Below are 22136 nucleotides of genomic sequence, written 5' to 3'. Positions count from 1 at the left end.
TGCTTTTCCATGACTGTAACTGGAACCATTGGAAATAACATTAATGCACACAAATGTCTATAATAGTAACATACCATTTTTCAAACTGAGGTCTCACTATGGAACCCTGACTGTAGACGAGGCTGGCCTCCAACTCAGAAATCTGCCTGCCTGTGCATCACAAATGCACAAATCTATAAACTAAATCATTAACATTTCAAAAAATAAATAAATGAGAAGAGAATAGAAAGAAAGAGAGAACCAGTGCTGGAGAGATGGCTCAGCAGTTCTGAGTTGCTGCTCATACAGAGGACTCAAGCACCTGTAGCCCAACCCCAAGAGTTTAGGACAGCCCCTTTCAGCCTCTATGGGCACCTGCACTAATACACATCTACATATTAAAAATACTAAGAGATATTATTTTTAAAGAAAGAAATAAGTATAATATCCAGGTACATTTATATTTTCATTATCTGTGTCATTATTAATCCTATAAAACCCTTTGAGATTGGTACACTTCTGAAATAATGTCAATGAGCTGACTCATGCAAGATCATGTAACTGAAAACAGTAGGTCCTGAGCCCAATATCCTGACCCTATGACCCAGGCAATTTATGTATTTTACATTCAAGCAGAAATACTTGTCTTCCCCTTCTAGTGTGCATCATAGCTTCTCCTATACGGAGCAGTGCCTGAAAAGTCTCCTTTTGAGTTGACTCCTAAGTTGACAAACAACAAACTTGGCATTGAGAATAATGGTCTTTGCTTCAAACACTGTGATAGAGGGTTTTTTTTTTTAATCTTATATTTCAGAACCCAAATGAGAAAAAAAAAAGTTTGGAAAAAAAAGCAGTTAATCTAACTTCTAACTTGAAAGATACTTCTAACATTAAAAGATTGTTCATAGCATATTTTTTTCTTCCAAACTTTCAATGATTTGAATGCCATAATATTATTATTATTCAGTATATGTCTGTACATGTGTGTGATGTGTTTGGTGGATGGGGGGGCGTGCGTGCACTCGCACATGCTGAAGTACATGTGTAGAGTACAACGCTGGGTGTCAGGCTCCATCAACTGCCTTGTGTGAGACTGGTCCTCTTGTTTGCTGGTACCCTAAATGGAGATAACAGGCTTCCAGCGAGTCTCCTCCTCCTCGACCCATCTCACCATAGGAGTTCTGGGATCACAGAAGCTACTGCCCATCTCTACATGGGTCCAAAGGATTCACACTCAGGTCTTCATATTATGTGCCAAGTGATTTACACACTGAGCCGTGTCTATGGCACTTGTATTCATCTTCCTGCCAAGACTGTTGTTTCTGTGTTTGGGAATTTTGATAAGTGAGTAAGCCCAGAGTGGTCAGTTTCTCAAGGACTTTCCCATGGGATCTCAGGTCACATGTTCATCACAGCTACTCCTGGGCATTGGGCATCTGACTTCTGTCCATTTTGTACCTCATGCAGCACACCTCCACCCCTGGCTACGTATTCTGGTCACTCACAACAGCTTCTTTCACCTCTGGGATGTGCTCAGTTCTCTGCAAATGGTACATACTCTGTATGTGGAACCTTTTCCAATCCACTCATCTTTCCTCTGAATTCTGGGATATCTACTTTACTTTTCTGACACCAGTTTGCTCAAACATTCCCTCAGTCACTGACAGCTTCCTTTTGTATTTGACACTATCATGGTGATAATGACCTCGAAACTACCTTAGAGAATCACATAGTTCCTAACTTATATTTTGGTGACCATACTCAGTTGTTGTCTGCCTGTCTGACCTGTAAGTTTCCTGAGATCAGAGTTGTAGGGGTGCTATCTATCATCTTCACACTATTTAAGTTGTTTATTTTAACAAAACAGAGTGTTCCGTGCCCATAGGTGGAATTGCTGTCATCTGTGAATGAGCAAGTGCAACAGGCTTTGGGAAAAGAATAATTTTGTACAGTGCAGTGAAGGTTTAAAAGAACGTAGCATTTTAAATTCTCTTTATAAAACAAAGATAGTGGTGCTTTCGTTGCATAGTTTTATTAACGAGTAGTACTAACATAAAGAACCTGACACGCCTGTTGTGTCTAATTAGCCATGACTAATTTAGCCATGCTGACTGTACCTAAGCCAGGGGTAAGGTGACTTGATATTACAGAGTATACTTCTGCTGTTAAAAGGCAGAACTTGAAGAGTAGGAAAGAGAAATATAATAAAGGTCAGCAGTCTAATTGGTCATAAAAAAAAAAAGAGTTAGAGAAAGCCTCAGAGTTAAACAAAGAAAAATAACTCAACAACCATCTACCCACATGCTGATAGGGTATATGCTACTAGATCTCTTCCTGCTCCAAGAGCCAAGGGACACAAAAAAGCCTGTACTGCACAACCACATCTAGAATTACAAAACTTCGACACAGCCATGTAAGGCTCAGGCTCTGCAAGTCCACTGTCTTCCCTGTGAGAATGTCCTGCTGTTCCCTAGAACAAAGGCTAGGATCCCTAGGGGCTGCCTTGAAAATCCTCTTATAAGCAGATTAGAAGAGAAGAAGGAAGATCCAAAGCCCTCAATGGATAGAACTTAAGTTGGTGGAAATTTTACCCCAGGCCTTGGTTACTTCTTACTGTGGTAAAGTTCCCTGACATAAGACACTAGGGGAGAATGTGCTTGTTTTGGTTTACACTTCCAGAGTACAGTCAGTCCATCGTGGCGGGGACATCACGCTGCTGGAGGAAAGCAGCTGGAAGGAGGGGTCCACAGTAGGAGACAGAGAGCAATGAAGCTTATGCTCAGCTCCCTTTCTCCTGTCTCTGTAGTCTAAGATCCCATCTTAGTCAAGGTTTCTATTGCTGTGGTGAAATCATGCCCAAAAACAACTTGGGGAAGGAGTTTGTCTCAGTTACTCTTCCACATCACTGTCCATCACTGAAGGAAATCAGGGCAGGAGCCTGTAGGCAGGAGCTGATGCTGAGGCCATGGAGGCTGCTATATATTGGCTTGTTTATCATGGCTTGCTCAGCCTGCTTTCTTATAGAACCTAGAACCACCTGCCCAGGGATGGCCCCACCCACAATGGGCTGGGTCCTCCCCATCCATTACTAACTTTAAAAATGCTCTATAGCTGGATCTTACGAAGGCATTTTCTCAGTTGAGGTTTCATCCTTTCAGATGACTCTGGATTGTGTCAAGTTGATCTAAAAACCTAACCAGCACACCATCCAAGGAATTTGGATGGGTCTTCCCACTTCAATTAACGTAATCAATATAACCCCCTACAGCACATAATTTATCTCCCAGGTCATTCTAGATCTCATTAAGTTGGTGATTAAGACTATCACACCACATACAAAACAAACTGTTAACAAATTAAACTTATTTTAAATTGACACCATAAGCAGAAATTATAAAAAGGGAAATTAAGTCCAGTGTATGTGTTTTTGTGTGTGTGTATTTCTATACAGGGATATGTAGGTAGGCAAGTAGATAGGTAGATAGATAGATAGATAGATAGATAGATAGATAGATAGATAGATAGATAGGTAGATAGATAGATAGATTCTACATGTGACAGAAAACATATGATGACTCCTATAACTGGGCAGTTTTTGAAATTTATTTTGTGCTGGATATGATGAGTCACACCCGTTACCACAGTGCTTGGGAGGCTGAGGCAGGAGCATGGTTCAAATCCAGCCTAAGTTCTTCAGAAATAGCTCTGTCAACACAAAACAAAACTAAGGGATTTGCTTGGAGGGGTGAGGATTAATTTCTGTACATTGAAGGGTTTTTAAATTCAGGAGTCTTTAATTCAACAAAAAAAAAACAAAAAAAAAAACAAAAAAAACCTGTTACAGAGGAAATTCTTACCAAGTAGTAATTGAAGTTAGTTAGCAACTAGCTAAGAGCAAAGCCCTAGGGGAATGGATAGGTTTAATGTAGAGGATAAATGATGGGAGAAGGGTCCAGGGGAGCCGAAAGGCCAAGAAGGAAGTACTAGAGACAGACATCAAGGAGTCCTGGCCACTGCCCAGTGCCTCTGAACAGGCTTTGGGCTCTGCACACATTCACAACCATTTTCTGTCACATAAAGAGGCATGGCTCAGACTCAAATCCTCTCTTCCGCTTTGAATTTGAAGATCTAAAATGCTAACCCCAGGGGTTGGGTGCAGATGATCTGCCAGGACTGGACAGGGAAAAGACAATCAAGGCCAATTCATTTCTCTAAGGCTTCCTAGGGCAGGGTTGGAGTATTCATCTGTGCCTAGAATTCCTCCATGCCTTTCCAAAATAGTTCCTAAAGAATTACCACAGAAGGGTGGACTGGCTATAAATCTAGGCCAGCCCTTTAGGTATATATATTAAAAAAAAAAAAAAAAAAAAACAGTCTGGGTCTACAGTTTTATTTAATATTGAGTTTAGTATTTACAAACAAGATTCTACCTAAGTATATTTAGTTTCCTGAGTGTTAAAGTGAAAATCAGTTTTTGTATTAAGATGCTAAAGAGTCAAATACTAATAAAACTTTGAAAGTAATAATAGTTGGTGCTGGCCAGGAGCAGAGACCTGGCGCTGAACCTGATCCTACACGGCACACACACCAGTTGCAGCTCCACTCCCCAGGATCACAGGATAACAGGATCACAGGATCACAGAAAGGGCAGGCTCCATTCGGAGAAAGGGAGGCCAGATAACACCAGAGATAACCAGATGGCAAGAGGCAAGAATAAGAACATAAGCAACAGAAACCAATTTGATTTGGCAACATCAGAACCTAGTTCTTCCACAACAGCAAGTCCTGAATACCCAAACACACCCTTGAACACACAGGCTAAACTTTCCTTTCATGAAGATGATAGAGGACTTTAAGAAGGACATAAATAGCTCCCTTAAATACAGAAGAACACAAGTAAACAAGTAGAATCCCTTAAATAGGAAACACACAGATCCCTTAAAGAAATACAGGACAATGCAACCAAACAGGTGAAGGAATTGAACAAAGCCATCTGGGATCTCAAAATAGAAGTAGAATCATCAAAGAATACTCAAAGGAAGACATCCCTGGAGATGGAAAACCTAAGAAAGAGATCAGGAGTCACAGATGCAAGCATCACCAACAGAATACAAGAAATAGAAGAGAGAATCTCAGCAGCAGAAAATACAATACAAGACATAGACAAACAGTCAAGGAAAATACAAAAAGCTCCTATTTCAAAACATTCAAGAAATACAGGACACAATGAAAAGACCCAATCTGAGAATAATAGGTAAAGAAGAGAGTGAAGATTCCCAACTCAAAAGGCTAGCAAGTATCTTCAACAAAATTGTAAAAGAAAACTTTCCTAACCTAAAGAAAGAAATGCCCATAAACATACATGAAGCCTACAGAACACCAAACAGATGAGACAAGAAAAGAAATTCCTCTAGTCATATGATAATTAAAACACCAAGTGCACAGAACAAAGAAAAATATTGAAAGGGGTAAGGAAAAAAGCTCAAGTAATATATAAAGGCAGACCTATCAGAATTACACCATACCTCTCATCAGAGACTATAAAAGCCACAAGATCCTGGGCAGATGTCATACAGACCCTAAGAGAAGAAAAATGCTAGCCCAGGATACTATACCCAGAAAACTCTCAATTACCATAGATGGAGAAACCAAAGTATTCCAAAACAAAACCATATTTAAACAATATCTTTCTACTAATCCAGCCCTACAGAGGATAATAGAAGGAAAAGTCCAACATAAGAAAGAAAACTACACCCAAGGAAAGGAAGAAATTAATCTTTTCACAACAAACCCAAAAGAAGAAAAAAACACACAAACATAATCCCAATTCTAGCAACAAAAATAAAAGTAAGCAATTATTGGTCCCTAATATCTCTCAACACCAATGGACTCAATTCCCCAATAAAAAGACATAGGCTAACAGACTGGACATGTAAACAGGATCCAACATTTTGCTGCATACAGCAGACACACCTCAGAGCCAAAGTCAAACATTCCCTCGAAGTAAAACGATGGGATAAATTTTTCCCAGAAAATGATCCCAAGAAACAAGCTGGAGTAGCCATCTTAATATCCAACAAAATAGACTTTCAACCAAAAGTTATCAGACAAGATAGGGAATGACACACATACTGATCAAAGGAAAAAATCCACCAGGATGAACTCTCAATTCTGAACCTCTATGGCCCAAATGCAAGGGCACCCACATATGTAAAAGAAATGCTACTAAAGTTCAAAACATACATTGAACCTCACCCAATAATAGTAGGAGACTTCAACACCCCACTCTCACCAATGGACAGATCATGGGAACAGAAATTAAACATAGATAGACACAGCGAAACTAAAAGAAGTTACAAACCAAATGGATTTAACACATAGCTGCAGAACATTTCATCCTAAAACAAAAGAATATACCTTCTTCTCAGCACCTCATGGTAACTTCTCAAAAATGGACCATATACTCGGACACAAAACAAACCTCAGCAGATACAAGAAGATTGAATTAATTCCGTGCATTCTATCAGACCACCACGGACCAAGGCTGGTCTTCAATAGCAACAGAAATAACAGAAAGCCCACATAAAATCTGAACAGCTATCTACTCAATGATAACGTGGTCAGGGAAGAAATAAAGAATTTAAAGACTTTTTAGAATTCAATGAAAATAAAGGCACAACATACCCAAACGTATGGGACACAATGAAAGCAGTCCTAAGAGGAAAACTCATAGCTCTGAGTGCCTACTCTGGAGTGAGCATACAGTAGCAGCTTAACAGCACACCTGAAAGTTCTAGAACAAGAAGAAGCAAATTCACCCAAGAGGAGTAGATGGCAGGAAATAATCAAACTTAGGGCTGAAATCAACCAAGTGGAAACAAAAAGAACTATACAAAGAGTCAACCTGGTTGGTTCTTTGAGAAAAATCAACAAAATAGATAAACCCTTAGCCAGACTAACCAGAGGGCACAGAAACAGCATCCTAATTAACAAAATCAGAAATGAAAAGGGAGACATAACAACAGAAGCTGAGGAAATTCAAAAAATCATCAGATCCCACTACAAAGGCTATACTCAACAAAACTAGAAAACCTGGATGGAATGGACAATTTTCTAGACAGATACCAGGTACCAAAGTTAAATCAGGATCAGATAAACCATCTAAACAACCCCAAGGAAATAGATGCAGTCATTAAACGTCTCCCAACCAAAAAAAAGCCAAGGGTCAAATGGTTTTAGGGAAGAATTCTATCAGACCTTCAAAGAAGATCTAATATCAGTACTCCTCAAATTATTCCATAAAATAGAAACAGAAGAAACACTGACTTCCCAATTCTATGAAACCAGTTACACTGATAACTAAACCACAAAAAAAGACCCAACAAAGAGAACTACAGATCAATTTCCATTATGAATAGCAATGCAAAAAATACTCAATAAAATTCTAGCAAACCAAATCCAAGAACACATCAAAATGACCATCTACCATGATCAAGTAGGCTTCATCCCAGGGATGCAGGGATGGTTCAATATACAGGAATCAATTAATGTAATACAATATAAAAACAAACTGAAAAACACCACATGAACGTCTCATTAGATGCAGAAAAAGCCTTTGACAAAATACAACATCCATCCGTGTTAAAAGTATTGGAGAGATCAGGAATTCAAAGTGCATACCTAAATATAATAAAAGCAATATACAGCAAACCAATAGCCAACATCAAACTAAATGGGGAGAAACTCAAAGCAACCCCATTAAAATCAGGGACTAGATAAGGCTGCCCACTCTCTGCCTACCTATTCAATATAGTACTCAAAGTTCTAGCCAGAGCAATTAGACAACAAAAAGAGATCAAAGAGATACAAATTGGGAAGGAAGAAGTCAAGATATCACTATTTGCAAATGATATGATAGTATACATAATTGACCCCAAAAATCCTACCAGAGAGCAGGCTTTGGGAACTAGGCAGTGCTCGCTGAGCATCCCAGATGTATTTTCAAACCTTTGTGTATATTCCTAACCACTTAAGTTTTAATTTCCTCCTCTGTACATGAAATAAGGATGTGCACACACACACACACACACACACACACACACACACACATATATAAATGAGAAGACAGGGCAGGACATAGCAGAGGCCTTCAGTCATTAACAACACTTGATGGGATAACAACCAAGCTTTGCATCCTAGAATATTATGACATGGTCCAAAGCATGGAATGTTGAAATAAATCAATCAACAGATTTCACTCTTAGTCTCATCTCAATCTGAAGCCTCTTGAGCAGACAGTAAGAAAGGAAGAAAACTCATGGATCAGATGTTTGGGAGCTTCTAGTAGGTACATTTGTTAAATGCTGCAGGCCGAAGGCTCTGGACTATATCTGGGTGCAGAGACAGCCCAGTGTACCTCACCGCTGTGAGCACATGCTGCAGTCCGACAATTGCTCAGGGTGGCTGTTTTGAGATAGACTGTGTGGTGCTTCCTTAATGTCTGAGATGGCCCTTATCTCTAGTACAGGTTGCTCTTTGGGTATATTTAGCTGCAGGGGGTGGATAATCCAAGATGGATAATACAATGTTACCTCCAACAAAGAGCTTGCTCACTGTGACTAGTAACCTGAGGAAAATCATTTTCCTATCTGTTAAGTCATGAAGATAACAGGATATAAAATTGACATTTAAAAATTTGCCTTCATCATTCTGGTTACCCTGTGCTTTTCTTATGTGGGTGGAAGCTATCCTCAGAAAGGCTTTAGGACTTTTTCCTCTTTTTTATAACTACCCATACACTTTTTCTTGCTAGTGGCTTCTAGGAATATATTAGTAACCACCCATCATTAAAAACAAGCAAACGGGTCTTTCTGGACCTGGCCTAGCAGGAGGTGCCATCATGGGTGTTGACATTTGCCACAACAAGGACCAAAAGGTTTGGCGCAAGGAACCAAGAGCCAGGACATCCGAGAGGAGAACTTGTGGCTGCTAGTCAAGCTGTACAGGTTCCTGGCCAGACGGACCAACTCCACCTTCAACCCAGTTGTGCTTAAAAGGTTATTTATGAGATTCACTAACCGGCCACCTCTGCCCCTGTCCTGAATGATCCGAAAGATGAAGCTTCCTGGCCGAGAGAAGAAGCGCCCAAACTGAATGTGTGTGCACTGTGAGTGAGCAGCCTCCAAGCTGGGGGTAAGACCAGTTGGCCAGTGGAGTCTCCCAGGGGCCGAGGCACTGTGCTCCTGTCTGGTTCTCAGAAGGGCCAAGAGGTGTACCGACATTTTGGCAAGTCCCCAGGAACCCCACACAGCCACACCAAACCCAAAGACCATTCCAAGGGCCAGAGGTTCGAGCATGCCAGAGGCCAAAGGGCCAGCCGAGGCTATAAAAACTAACCCTGGATCTTACTGTTAATAAAAGAGATTTGGATGAGAAGCAGAAGCAGAAGCAGAAAGAGAAGCGGAGGAGGGGGGAGGGGGAGAGGAAAAGAGAGTGGGGGAGGGGAAGGAAGAGGAGGGGGAGGAGGAGGGGACATAATATATATGTCCAATTTCCAAGCTATTGTCACTTTGTTTTATTTTATACATATAAATATGCAAACTTTAAAGTCACTCTATACTATCTTTAAGAAGGGAGGAAGAATGCAAACTTGTATAAAAGACATTTATCAAGACAGGCTCTCACACCTGTAGCCTACTGATTTTGAACTCATAGCCATTTTCTTGGCTCGGCCTCCCAAGTGCTGGGTTTACAGGAACAAGTTGTCATGCCTGTTCCTAAAATGTTTGCAATATACTTACAGTTAAAATAGTTTGTAGAATGGTAAAGGTGCAGGAAGAATGTGGAAGAATACAGATGTCTCTTGCCTCCAAATTTCTGTGCCCCACCCATCCTTTCCTGTCTACCATATCATATTCTTTCCTGCCATATAGGCATTCATACCAAATATGAGTTTGCCCACCCAGGCTGCTACAGGGGTCATGTCCACACTTGCCATAATATGCAAACTTTACATAAGCAACATTTACAGAAATGGATAACAAGTACACTACCTTGAACAAATGAGATTCCTGTCGTGATATCAAAAGGTAGCTTTAGTCTTCTCTCTCTGACAAATGTTATAAGGTCATTTCTAGCCCCCATTCTAAATCAAATCTCATACCAGCCTTACAATGTGGAGCTGGGGTACCCTGGAAACTGGAGGAGCTGTTCTGAAGCAGGAGTCTGGTTGAGTCCTGTCCAATCCTGGAAATTTCATCTCAAGAGCATTAGAAGACCACTCCCTCACTGCCTTGGGTCTGAGAGCATGTCTGAGAGCATGTAGGCCGGTGCCCTCACCCATGTTCCCACCAAAGGAGATCATGTAGTGGTATCCAGGTTAAACTTTCCTTCTTATAAGCCATGTCCAGCAAGTACCTGGAATTCCTCTTCATGCAAATAAGGCTTACCCAGGACCTTAGCCCTAACCAATGACATAGACTCACATTGAAAGCCTCTACCCACCCCACAGAAGTTTAAATAGCCTTTGCTCCCCCAATTAAATTAGCTGTTAAATAAAGCCCACCTCCTGAGAAGTCTGGTCTTCACTCACTGAGAAAGAGCAGAGCCTGAATAGCATTACTATTTTCTGTTGACACCCAAAGGATAAAGAAGAACAAAGTAGAGAGATAAGGCTTGTTGGCTAAGAACACAGGCTGCTCTTACAGAGAACCCAGGTTTAATTCTCAGTACTCATATACAACTCACAACTATCTGTAACTGCAGTCCTAAAGGATGTTCTGGCCTCTGCATGCACTGCACACATGGTACACAGACATGCATGTGGGCAAAGCACTCATTCACATGAAACAAACAAATAAACCTTAAAAATCAACATAGTTCTTTTGCATTTCTTATAATGGCTGCACATGGGTTCTTTGTATGTCAGGGTGGCCTCAAGTTCACCAGACTTTGAACTTTTATTAATATTTATTGTTTATTTAATGTTACGGCTATGTGAGTTTTTTCCTGCATGCATGTCTGGTGAGTCAAGTGCATGCAGTGTCCATGAAGACCAGAAGAGAGCATTGATCCCCTGGAACTGGAGTTACAGATGATTATAAGCCACTGTGGAGATGTAGAATCCAAACCCCATCCTCTATAAAGGTATCTATGGAAGAATAAACTTCGCAAAGTCATACTTACTGGGCTTAAGTTCAGGAGAAGAAAAGCTACCACTGCCTCATGGAGCTGGAAGCAAACACACAGCCCAACTCTCTCACTAAAAAAACCCTATCTCTTGAAACACAAGGGACTTTCATTCTTCATTCATTCATTCATTCATTCATTCATTAGTAATTGTTGCCAAACAGAGGTCTAAGATAACTCACAGGAATCAGTTCTTTCCTTACACCATGTAGGTGCCAGGGATCAAACTCAGATCCTCAAGATTGGTGGCAAAATGCTTTTTCCAGGTGAGCCATCTTGTCAGTCGCATAAAACACATTCTAGATCACTTCCTTTGTAAGCCCACTGATAGTCTAGAACCCTAAGGTCTGACTAAGATGTGTGTATACTTAGAACATTTTCGCTCAGGCATTAATAATTTTAAGGAAATTTATTGTCAGTTTCCTTTAAACAATAACACAAAAGAAATCTAAAAGTGGACCCACAGTTTAGACATCTTGTTTGTCTGTCCTTCCAATCTCCTCTTGCATAATTTCTTCTCCCACATTTCAGATGAAAGGCTTACCTCTCACCTCCACTAAGTGTTCATTCTCTCCTTCCCTTTCATCAAAGTAGTCCCTCTGCCTCTTCCTCGGGGAACATCCCATGAGGCCAGGCTTCCTGTAAGTGTCCTGTTACTAGGGGCCAAAAACTTTGGTTTTGTTGTTAATTTCCCAACAGAAGACTTCACTGCATTCTCAAAAGCATAACAACCATGTTTGCAGAAGGAAGGCAAATGTTCTCAAAAGCCACTGAAGTGGCAACACCCTAAACCTTAGGAAAACTGTTTCCATTGTTTATGATTGAATACTCTCCATTCTCCTGCTCTCTCTCCTCCACCTCTACCAGACTCCTGAACCATACCGGCAGGAGCATGTTATCCTCTGAGAAGCTCCACACAGCAGCTGACTCATACAGATACAGACATCCATAGCCAAACAGTGAATGGAGCTTGGAGACTCTTACAGAAGAATAGGAGAAATGATTGCAGGCCCCAAAGGGGATAAGAACTCCACAGGAAGACCGACAAAGTCAACTAATCTGGACCCTTGGGGCTCTCAGAGTATGAACCACCAACCAAAGAACATACATGGGCTGGACCTAAGCCTCCCCGCTCATATGTAGCAGATGTGCAGCTTGACCTTCATATGGGTCCTGACCAACTGGAGCAGGGACTTTTCCAAAAGCTGCTGCCTGTATGTGGGATACATTCTACTAACTGGGCTGCCTTGTCTGGCCTCAGTAGGATAGGAGGTAGAGAGGAAGCACCTAGCCTCGCAGAGACTTGAAGTGCCGGGGGTGGGGGGGGAGGGATACCGAAGAGGGCCCCCACCAGCTCTGAGGAGGATAGGGGGTATGGGGGAAGAAGTGACCAGAAGGTGGATGTAAAGTGAATAAGAGAAAAAAGTTAAATTTAATAAATAAATCAATAAGAATGCCTGTTTTATATAGCTCCCAAAATATGAATTTTAGGAATGTTAAGTAGCTTTGCAGAAGTGCAGGAATTACAGTCACTCGGGAGTCAGAGATAGGAGGATTTCTGCAAGTTCAAGCTTGGCCTGGTCTACTTAGTGAATTAAGGCTTACCTTGGGCTAGAAAAACTATGGTTTTTTGTTTTATTTTTAAGAAGGGGAGTCATATAATTGAATGATAATAATAAACTAGATCTTCATACAAAACAAGAATAATTAAAAATGAGCTCTCGGTCTTTGGTAAACAACAGAAACTTCTGCAAAGCTACTTAACTGATTGGAAAGTCAGTCAGTGATTGCTGTGGGGTTACTGATCCAGAAACATATTATCTTGTGCCATTTTTATTCCTCTTAATAACCACTTAGTGCCTTCTGTGCTTGGACTGACAGCTTTGTGTCCATTGTGTAGTCAATGGATGTAAGGACTGAGAGAGCACATGGAATAAATAGCAAATCCTCTACTCATCCTGTGTTTGGAATGAGAAAAGATAAAACAACACAGTAGAAACCACACTAAGTTCTGGAGCATGCATGAGAGAAGTAAGCCAGTTCTACAACCACAATAGGATTAGGAAACAAAACAGCTTTGATAGCCTATTAGAACAAAGTGTGTGTGTGTGTGTGTGTGTGTGTGTGTGTGTGTGTGTGTGTGTGTGTATGTGTGTGTGTGTGTATGTGTGTGTGTGTATGTGTGTGTGAGTGTGTGTGTATGTGTGTGTGTATGTGTGTGTGTATGTGTTTGTGAGTGTGAGTGAGTGAGTGTGTATGTGTGTGTGAGTGTATTGTGTGAGTGAGTGTGTGTGTGAGTGTGTGTGTGAGTGAGTGTGTGTGAGTGTATGTATGGGTGTGAGTGTGTGTGTGAGTGTGTGTGTGAGTGTGAGTGAGTGTGTGTGTGAGTGTGTGTGTGTGTGTGTGAGTGTGTGTTTGAGTGTGTGTGTGAGTGTGTATGTGTGTGTGTGCGCGCGTGCGTGTATGTGTGTGTGTGTGAGTGTATGTGTGTGCAAAAAGCAAAATTACAAATACTTTTAAATCACAAAGTTTAGGTCTGATAAGATGGCTCAGCAGGTAAATGCACTTACAGACAGCTAAGTCCCATCCCTGGGAACCTTCACAGGGAAGAGAGAACTAATTCTCTACACATACATACATGTGCTACATGTACCTACCACACATATACACTCACACAAACCCACACAGATAAATAAATGAAAAAATTAATACAATCTTTAAAAATAAGCTGAAATAACTTTAAAAGTTAAGTCAAAGAATAAACATGTCAGACTTGCCTGTGAAAATAAAAATATATATTTAAAAAAAAAAAGATAGTAGGCACGGCCACATGAGATCCAAAATCATGGCCCTGATCCAATTAAAACAGTATGCTTTGAGCACAAACAGACGAGCAGGCTGCTGGCACAAAGCTGAATCCAATGAGAACCAGGACAATGGTAGTGTAATATGTATGAATAGCTCAACAGGAAACCTGAAGCATTAATGATGGCTTTGATCATATGTCTAGAATCCCTCTGGCAAAAACAGACGAGAAACAGCCATGCCCAGTGTCAGGCTCAAAAATTCAAAGGACAAAAGACTGGCGGGTTTTAAAAAAGAAATTCTAAACTTGCAAAGTTGGGAATTATTAATCTGAGGGAAAAAAATCTTTAAAAAGATATTTTTAAAGGGGACACAAAAGCAGCAAAAATCAAACAATAAAAAGCATAGTGGGAAAGTGTGGGTCTACTTCATAATAATCCGATAATCCCCAGGCTTAAAAACATCACAAATAGAGGGAAAATGGTGGCATGGGGAAGTATCCAAAGAATGGAAAGAAAGCAGTTTGTGACTCTAATGTGAGGCCAAATATAGCTCCTATAAAAGGGAAATAACCAAAGTGGGTTTTCACAGGGGTAGGTGCAGAGACAATTCACCCAAAACAATCTACGCCCTGGCTTCAGGCAGTAAATGAAGGCAATCAAGAGCTCCCCGATACCCAGTGGCAGGGTGTGGAGTGGTGGGTCTGTGAACAGCAGGACACCAGGCCTGTGTGATTTCACTTTGGGAGACCCACCTGCTGTCACCTACAGACCAAGCACGATTTATATATGTACACTGACACAGTAAGTTTTCCACAAAACTTAAATGAAGATAGCAACAAACCCCAACTATCAGATGGTCTTAAAAGTCAGAATGAAAGAGGATCTATGTCTATGGTTACATGCAATGACACACATGCAAAGACACACACAAGCAATGACACACACATGCAATGACACACACATGCAATGACACACACATGCAATGACAAACATTCTTGTATGTTGTTTGTGAATACAGAAAAAATATGAAGATAAGCAACAACTGACTATGCGTTATTGTTTGTTTGTTTGTTTGTTTGTTTGTCTTTAAGTAATGTTTTTCTTTTTAATTTTAGCATGAATGCTCATGAAGAGTAGAGGGGGCAGTGTGTGGACAGTATGAATGTTGAGGGCTTTCCATTGGGATCTGGAGGGTGGGAGATAAGAACCTATGGAGAGGGCAGGAGAGATGGCTCAGCACCGGCTGCTCTTCCAGAGCTCCTGAGTTCAATTCCCAGCAACCATATGGTGGCTCACAACCATCTGTAATGGGATCTGATACCCTCTTCTGGTGTGTCTGAGGACAGCTACAGTGTACCTATATACATAAAATAAATAAATCTAGAAATGAAAAAAGAAAAAAGAAAGAACCTATGGAGAATGCAAGGCTTATGGGAAATGGAAAGGCTGACACAGGGGACCTAAACAAAGAAAGAGAGGCCTTCCAGGCCATTGACAAAGCAAAAAGCAAACAACAACACTCCTGAGACTCCAGTTAGACTCTTTTCTAATTCACCAAACCACTTGTAACTACACACTTAAAAACTCCAGGCACACCAAACTTTGTGGAGGAATAAACAATCATTTTTTGCCATTGCACAGAATAAATCCAGTATTAAATCTAGTTGCTGTTGCTATCAAGAATTTAAAGAGCCAATATTAGAAAACTCAAAGAATCTTAAATTTATAACTTATAATGAAATCTGCCTCTTGTTTTCCCAAGCAAAAATTGCCGGATTGGACCCACAACCAGCAGAGGAAATGAGCGACTTTTACCTGAGCATTCCTCACCAATCCCACTGACAGTTGCTGCTGGTGTATAAGCTCATGGATGCTTTCATAAGTAAAGTTCTGAGAGGCTGGCAGGAGAGACACCCTGCAGAGTGTAGACAGAGCCTTCTGTCCCTTGGAAAAGCAGGCGGGTGAATAAAGAGATCTTTGTTTATATAACTTCTAATCTTTTGTTAAAGTTTCTTTGGTTTTGAAGGTTGCATAAAACAGGTTATAATCTTGAAAACAGATTCCAAGATTAGCCACTTGGAGCCTGAGGCCCCTCCCTCCTGATTTATTTGGTTTCAAGCAGTTAACTCCTCAGTGACCTTGGCTCCAATTGAAACATCTTGTCAAAAGACCAGAGAAAGCTCCCTCAGATGTTGCTTCCTGTTACTGGCCCTCGGATTTTTTTTTCTCTTCTCATTAAGAAGCCTTTAGCAAGCCTCATGTACTTTTACAATTGCCCACTTCATGAATTTAGATGTGCACGGAGGGCCTGGGGGAAGACTGATCCATCACAGAGGTGTAGGTAGGCATGATATCCCTGCCAGCTGGCTTCTGCGTTTCCATGAGTTAAAGAATTAAAAGACAGCACCACTGTGTTTATAGGCAAGCCTTGCAGGCTTCTCATATAGAAAGGGAGGCTCCAAAGGGTGTGCAATACCAACTTTAAGGTATTTAGGGGTTGGGTTGGGGGTTAGGATGTCCTACTTGGTGTGTAACCTTCTCTCTCTTGTCCATTGTTCTAAAAGTATCTATGTATCCCGTTTTCTACTAGAGATAATGTTTCTGTCTCTGGAATTATTGATTGTCTGGGGTAAGAGTTGGTCTCCTAATTTTTTCTATTCTTTATGGTGTGGCCAATAAAGACAGACTCACTAACTAGAGAAATAGAAACTTACTGCTGGAGATAAAAGCACATGCACAAACATACACACACACACACACACGAATGAAGGAAGGAAAGAAGGAGGAACGGAAGAGCAGGAGAGGGAGAAGTAGAGGGAGAGGGAGAGACAGAGATAGAGACAGAGAGAACATTTAACTGCCTAGCTTAAAATAGACTTACCCACCAACCCTTCTCCCATCCTCAGTGCCCACAACCTGAGATCTGGCTTTAATCTCTAGAACCCACATTTAAAAGCTGGACACTTGAAATGTGGAGTCAGGCAGATCCCTGGAACTTCCAGTCTAGTCATCCTAGCCTACTTGACAATCTTCAGGCCAGTTCATGACCCTGTCTCAAAACCCGGAGGTGGATGGTGCCTGTGTGACACTTAAAACTGACTTCTGGTCTCCATAAGAATACACACCTGTTGAGGGAACACGCTTGTGCCTCTGCCCTGGAGGCCTGGCTGGCCATGCACTGGCAGGCAATGGCAGACCTGTTCTTATCTCATGGAGACTCTCTGGCCCGGAGCTCCCAAAATGTCTCCACCTATCCCTGTAAGTTCCCACTGGCAGGTCGTTACCACACCAACCCTGTGCTTCAAATCTCTCACAACCTTTGTGGTGCACATCAGGCAAACCACGCTTTGCCACTGTACCTTTCTTTCTTGAACCGGGACAAGCTGCCACATGAAGGAAAACTCAACACAAACTTAGTTTAGAAATGACAGTAACTCAATCACTGGGTGCAGCAACTAAAATCCTAATCTTGTAAGCCTTATTAAATCTAAATCGTCCAGTGGCGAATCCTGATGGATCCTCCATTGAAACCGAGAGACACTCGTAGCTACATCTTGTCCTCATGCTATCCCCGTCCAAAAAGACTTAACTCTCTCCTGCTTCCTCTCTTCCTCTGTCCAACCTGGAAGTCCCACTTACTCACCCAGCGATTGGCTCCTTTACTCATTAGGGGATTGGTTCACAAGAAGTCACCTGAGTATGTGACTCACTCCTTGTCTGCAGCCCCTCCCAGAAGAAGGGAATTAGCATCAAATACAAACAGCACCAGGCCTATCCACAAAACACACCCACACTCACATGGACAGGGTTATGCCCACCCAAAAGTAGAATGAACGCATAAAAAGAAGAATTGGGAAAACCAGAGAGATGCTGTTGCTTAGTGTTTAGTCAAAGAAAGCCAGGACAGTCTCTCTGAGCATCTATTGCTCCTCCCAGCACTTCTTACCCGACCCCCTATCTTAAATGTCTCTAATCCAGGGGCTGGGTTCTGCCTTCCTCCCCCCAGCTTCTCTGATTCCTATTCAATTCAGCCATTTCAGCTATGCACCCCATTGGCCCTTTGGTCCACAGCTTCTCTTTTCACTTCTCTTTGCCCCACCCCCCCATACACACACACACACACACTTTCTTCTCCTCTTGCCCCCATCTTTCATGGCCCTGATCAGTCTGGACCCTTCCAGATGTCCCTGATTATTCTCTGCCATATATATACAATCAAACCTTCTCTTTGGCCATTCCTAGAAATGATCACGTCCTCATTTTCATTCTCTTAGTGGTTAAGTGTATGTTGCTCTTTCAGGGGAACCAAGTTTGGTTCTCAGCATCCACATTGGGCAGCTCAGAAACTCCTGTGACTACAGGTCTGCGGATCTAATGTCCTTTTCCTTGGAAGTCCACACACATGACATACATTGACACAAATAAAGAAAATAGTTCTAATACAATGAAAAGGATGTATATTAAACAAGTGCTTATAGTTCAGTGTAGCTGGAGTGGCTCAGGAAAGCTTGACAGGAATAAATGGAAGGGGTCAGTGGATGCAGGCAGGCACTTGCTTTCCAGGATGCTGCTGATGCTTGTGAACACGATTTAACACGGGAGAGAACCAGAGCTCGCAGAGTAGCAGATCCGTGATTTTTCTAGGAAGATTGGACTAGAGCCATGTCTAGCCATGAGATAGCCACACCCTAGGGAATTTAGGATGAAATGAAAATAATATAGCAGATTGTTTTGGTTTTGTATTAATATTTATTCATTTGGAGATATCATTTATCAGATGATATTTATTACAGAATTTCTATTCTTATATTAACAAATAAAATGCTTTCCCCAGAACTTTGGACTCTGCCTAGCTTGATAATCTTCCTGGGGTACATTGCTGGTGACCCTATCCCTGCCTGCCATAATTCTCCCTGTCTCTTTATACCATAGAGGTACACAGGCCTTGAGGTACAGGCTCGTTCCACTCCCTTGCCACACCCATAATGTCTTGGTCCTCCCAGATAGCTGTGTGTGTTTCATGTTGTCTGCCAGTCTCTTGCCTCTGGACTGCTTGTCTGGTCTCCCAGGTCTGTCTGGCCTTGAATTTCCCCTCTCTAGCTCAGCCTGCACATGCTGGGAAGAGCTATTATGCTCCTTTCTGACTTGCTAATCACTAACCCCTGACATTCAGTCCCAAGCTTCCCCAGGCCTTTATTAGTCCCATAAGGGGCCCTCACCTTACTCTTCTCCTAGGGAGGCTGAAGGACAGCAACCAAGTCCTTCAGCCAAGTTCCTTCCTATGGAGTTTTTCCTTTCCCTCCAGTGTAAAAAGCCTATTTGGAGGAAGAGAATGGGATAGCGGGAGGGATAATCTAAGATCCAATCTCACTTTATAGCCTGTCACTTGGATAGCCTAAGAGTGGATGTTCACATATCAGTGAAATGTGACACGCTCTAGGTCATTTGAAGCCTTGTTTTATCCCAGTTCCAACAGTGACTGTGAGTCATTTTGGACATGCTAACTAGCCTGTGTTTTTAATACTTCTTAAGATTTGTGTGTTGGTTGTGCATATGCATGGCACATGCACATGTGTGTGTGCACACTTGTGTGAGTGTGTGTATGTGTATGTGTGTGTGTGAACACACAAATGCTCATGTGCGTGTGTGAAGTCACATGCTGCTGAGGAGGGATGCATGCTCACCCCTGTGCACCAGGGCCAGAAGAGGGCAACAGTGTCCTTCTCTGTCACTCTCCACCATCCCTTCGAAGCAGTGCCTGTCTCTGAACCTGAAGTTTACATTTCTAGGCCTAGCTGAAAACCTGCCAGCCCTAGTGATCTCTGTCTCTGCCTACATCAGAGCTAGAATTACAGAAGTCAGTGGGACGATGGCTTGTTAGTAGGGGCTGAGGTCCAAACTCTGACCCTTAAGGCTGTGTAGCAGGCTTTCTCAACTACTGAGCCTACTTTTATCCAGTCCTGACTTCTATTTTCATTTTTTTTTTGAGACAAGTTCTGACCTTGAGGCCATTGTGTAGCTAAGGCTGTCACTGAATTCATGATCTCCCCACCTCCCCCTCACCATGCGCTTACCACGTGCGTGCGGGATCTTGGGACCATCAGAGTCTGTCTCTACTACCCAGTTTCTTTCTCTGCAGAGATGTTAATCATGACAGCAGACACCTCCTGAGTTAGTGAGAGGATTAAAATATGCAGTAGGTTCCTAGGCTGGCCCGTGCACAGAAGCACTCAGGAACTTGCAAGTCACCCTCTGGGTGAGGTGACCAGAGAGATCAGCCAGCCTCCCACTCTGGAAGTAGAGGTCAGTTTACCCATGGAGCTTGATGCTGTGCAGACATCTGTGGCTCTGTTTTTCTGGAAATAATGAAAGAACTGAAATAACGAGAAATCTCACGCACAGCAGTTGATGTGTGAAGCTGGTGACATCTGAGACCAAGGGAGACTGGAAAAGTGTGCCAGTTGATTTGCCTAAGTGTCCTTGTGCAAACAAATGCACATGCATCCACGCCTCGTGGCTTTTAAATGTATTTACCAAGTGGATGCTACAAATGTATTCTCCCTCCTTTCTTACTTTTCTTTCTCCAGAAAATGTTATGGCATGTTATGCATTCACATATGCCATCTCTCTTCAAAAGAAATAACCAAATTGCCTCTGCCCTGGCTGGGCCGTGCTAGCATGTGTGCCTTTAATCCCAGCACTTGGGATTCAGAAGCAAGCATGTCGCTGTCAACTCAATGTCAGCCTGTCCTACAGAGAAAGCTCTGACCTATCTCAAAAAAAAAAAATGACATCTGTCAAAAATGGGTAGGTCTGTGCCTGTCTGGTGCCGTCTTCCTGCTGTATTCCTGCCCTTCTTCAGCTTCTGTCAATGTCCCCCCAAAGATTTAGTGAAAGGATTTATGAAAATAGCCTGTGGAAGCCACCAGGACTACAAAACAAACCAAAGTGGCAGAAATGAGCCGCCAGAGGCCGCACGCTGTGGTGGTCTGAGAAGGTCTGTGGGGAGACGATGCTTGCACTGCAGTGAGCATTAAGAGAGTATTTTTGTCGGCTGTAAGAGTTTTGGGTTGAAGTTCTTAGTGTCTTTCACACATAGAATTATACTGCAAATGAATAATTTGCCCCTTTGTACTGCCTTTATCTTTCATAGTGTTAAGGGTACAATGCACACTACTGGGAGATGCAAAGAATCACCAGTCTCACTCTGCTGTGAACTCTGTAAGCTACAGTATTGACTGGCCTAGCCAGATAAGCTCCCTGGTGAAGTCATAGCGTGACTATTACAGGAATAGTCAACCACCTTTTTATTGGATTTCAGTTACCCTCCACAAGATGAAGCCCATACTTGGCTAAGAAGCTATGGCGAGGCAGGTTGTAGGCCTTAGGAGAGAACCTACTGCTATTTTACAAAGTTTTTGTACTTTTCCACACCAACCCCAAAAACTCCATCACGGAATTAAAACTAGAGTAGAGCATAGCTTTAACTGGTCTTGAAAAAAAGAAAAAAAAAAGGAAACAAATTGTATGAGTAGAGGAGGAGAGATGGTAGAGATGAATCTGGGAAGAGTTAGAGAAGATGATGGATATGATTCAAAACATGAAACTCTCAAATAACTAATAAAAGTATTGTCTAATTTATTTTTTTAATTCCATAGGTACATGTAAGATATCCCTCATTTATCCCTCCAACTCCTCCAGGATCCTCCATTACACTTCTTTCCCAAGTTCACGTCCTCTTTTTGTCTTTATTTAAGGCTGCCCAGATGCATGTGTCAGGGCACGACACCACTGAAGCATGGAGAACCTAGCTGTGTCCACACTAGTAAAGAAAAGTGACTCTCCCTGACCCAGAGCCACCAGCTACCAAAAGTCTTCACGTGGGGGTGGGAGCCTGGGAACCGCTAATCAGTTCATGCTAGAATTTCTAATGGCATGATTTTGTGCGGGTCTTGTAAAGGTAACCAGAGTTGCTGTGAGACTGTGTGTGCAATGGCCATGCCATGCACAGGTGACAGTATGGCATGATGTTCCTCTCCATCCTCTGACTCTTACATGCTTTCTGCCCCATCTTACCAGACGTCTCCTGTGCGCATTCAGAGTGCTTTGGGCAGATACACCAAGGACTTACTGATCAATGCTTTTTACAAGGAAAAGTCTAGA

At 42.0% G+C, this 22136-nt stretch overlaps 1 protein-coding gene and 1 pseudogene across 3 annotated transcripts in view; one reads left to right on the top strand and one right to left on the bottom strand.

Moving 5' to 3' along the window:
• Positions 1-15937, bottom strand: part of LOC110296298 (solute carrier organic anion transporter family member 1A5) — an 82957-nt gene extending 67020 nt beyond the window's left edge. For 2 of the 3 annotated variants that reach the window (XM_085839799.1, XM_085839800.1), the window contains exon 1: positions 15789-15937. Coding sequence is in view for 1 of the 3 variants with exons in the window: in XM_085839802.1 (XP_085695928.1) it covers positions 15789-15796 (8 nt within the window). In the remaining 2 variants the exon portion in view is untranslated. The remainder of the gene's footprint in view (positions 1-15788) is intronic. The other variant, XM_085839802.1, reaches the window with a different exon arrangement.
• On the top strand, positions 8879-9374 carry LOC110296299 (large ribosomal subunit protein eL18 pseudogene; annotated as a pseudogene).
• Positions 15938-22136: the final 6199 nt, after the last annotated feature.

The sequence above is a fragment of the Mus caroli genome, unplaced genomic scaffold (assembly GCF_978045245.1).
Source record: "Mus caroli unplaced genomic scaffold, Mus_caroli_1 scaffold_7, whole genome shotgun sequence".
NCBI lineage: Eukaryota > Metazoa > Chordata > Mammalia > Rodentia > Muridae > Mus > Mus caroli.
Note: the sequence above shows the minus strand (reverse complement) of the source record. Positions and strands in the feature narration are given on the sequence as shown.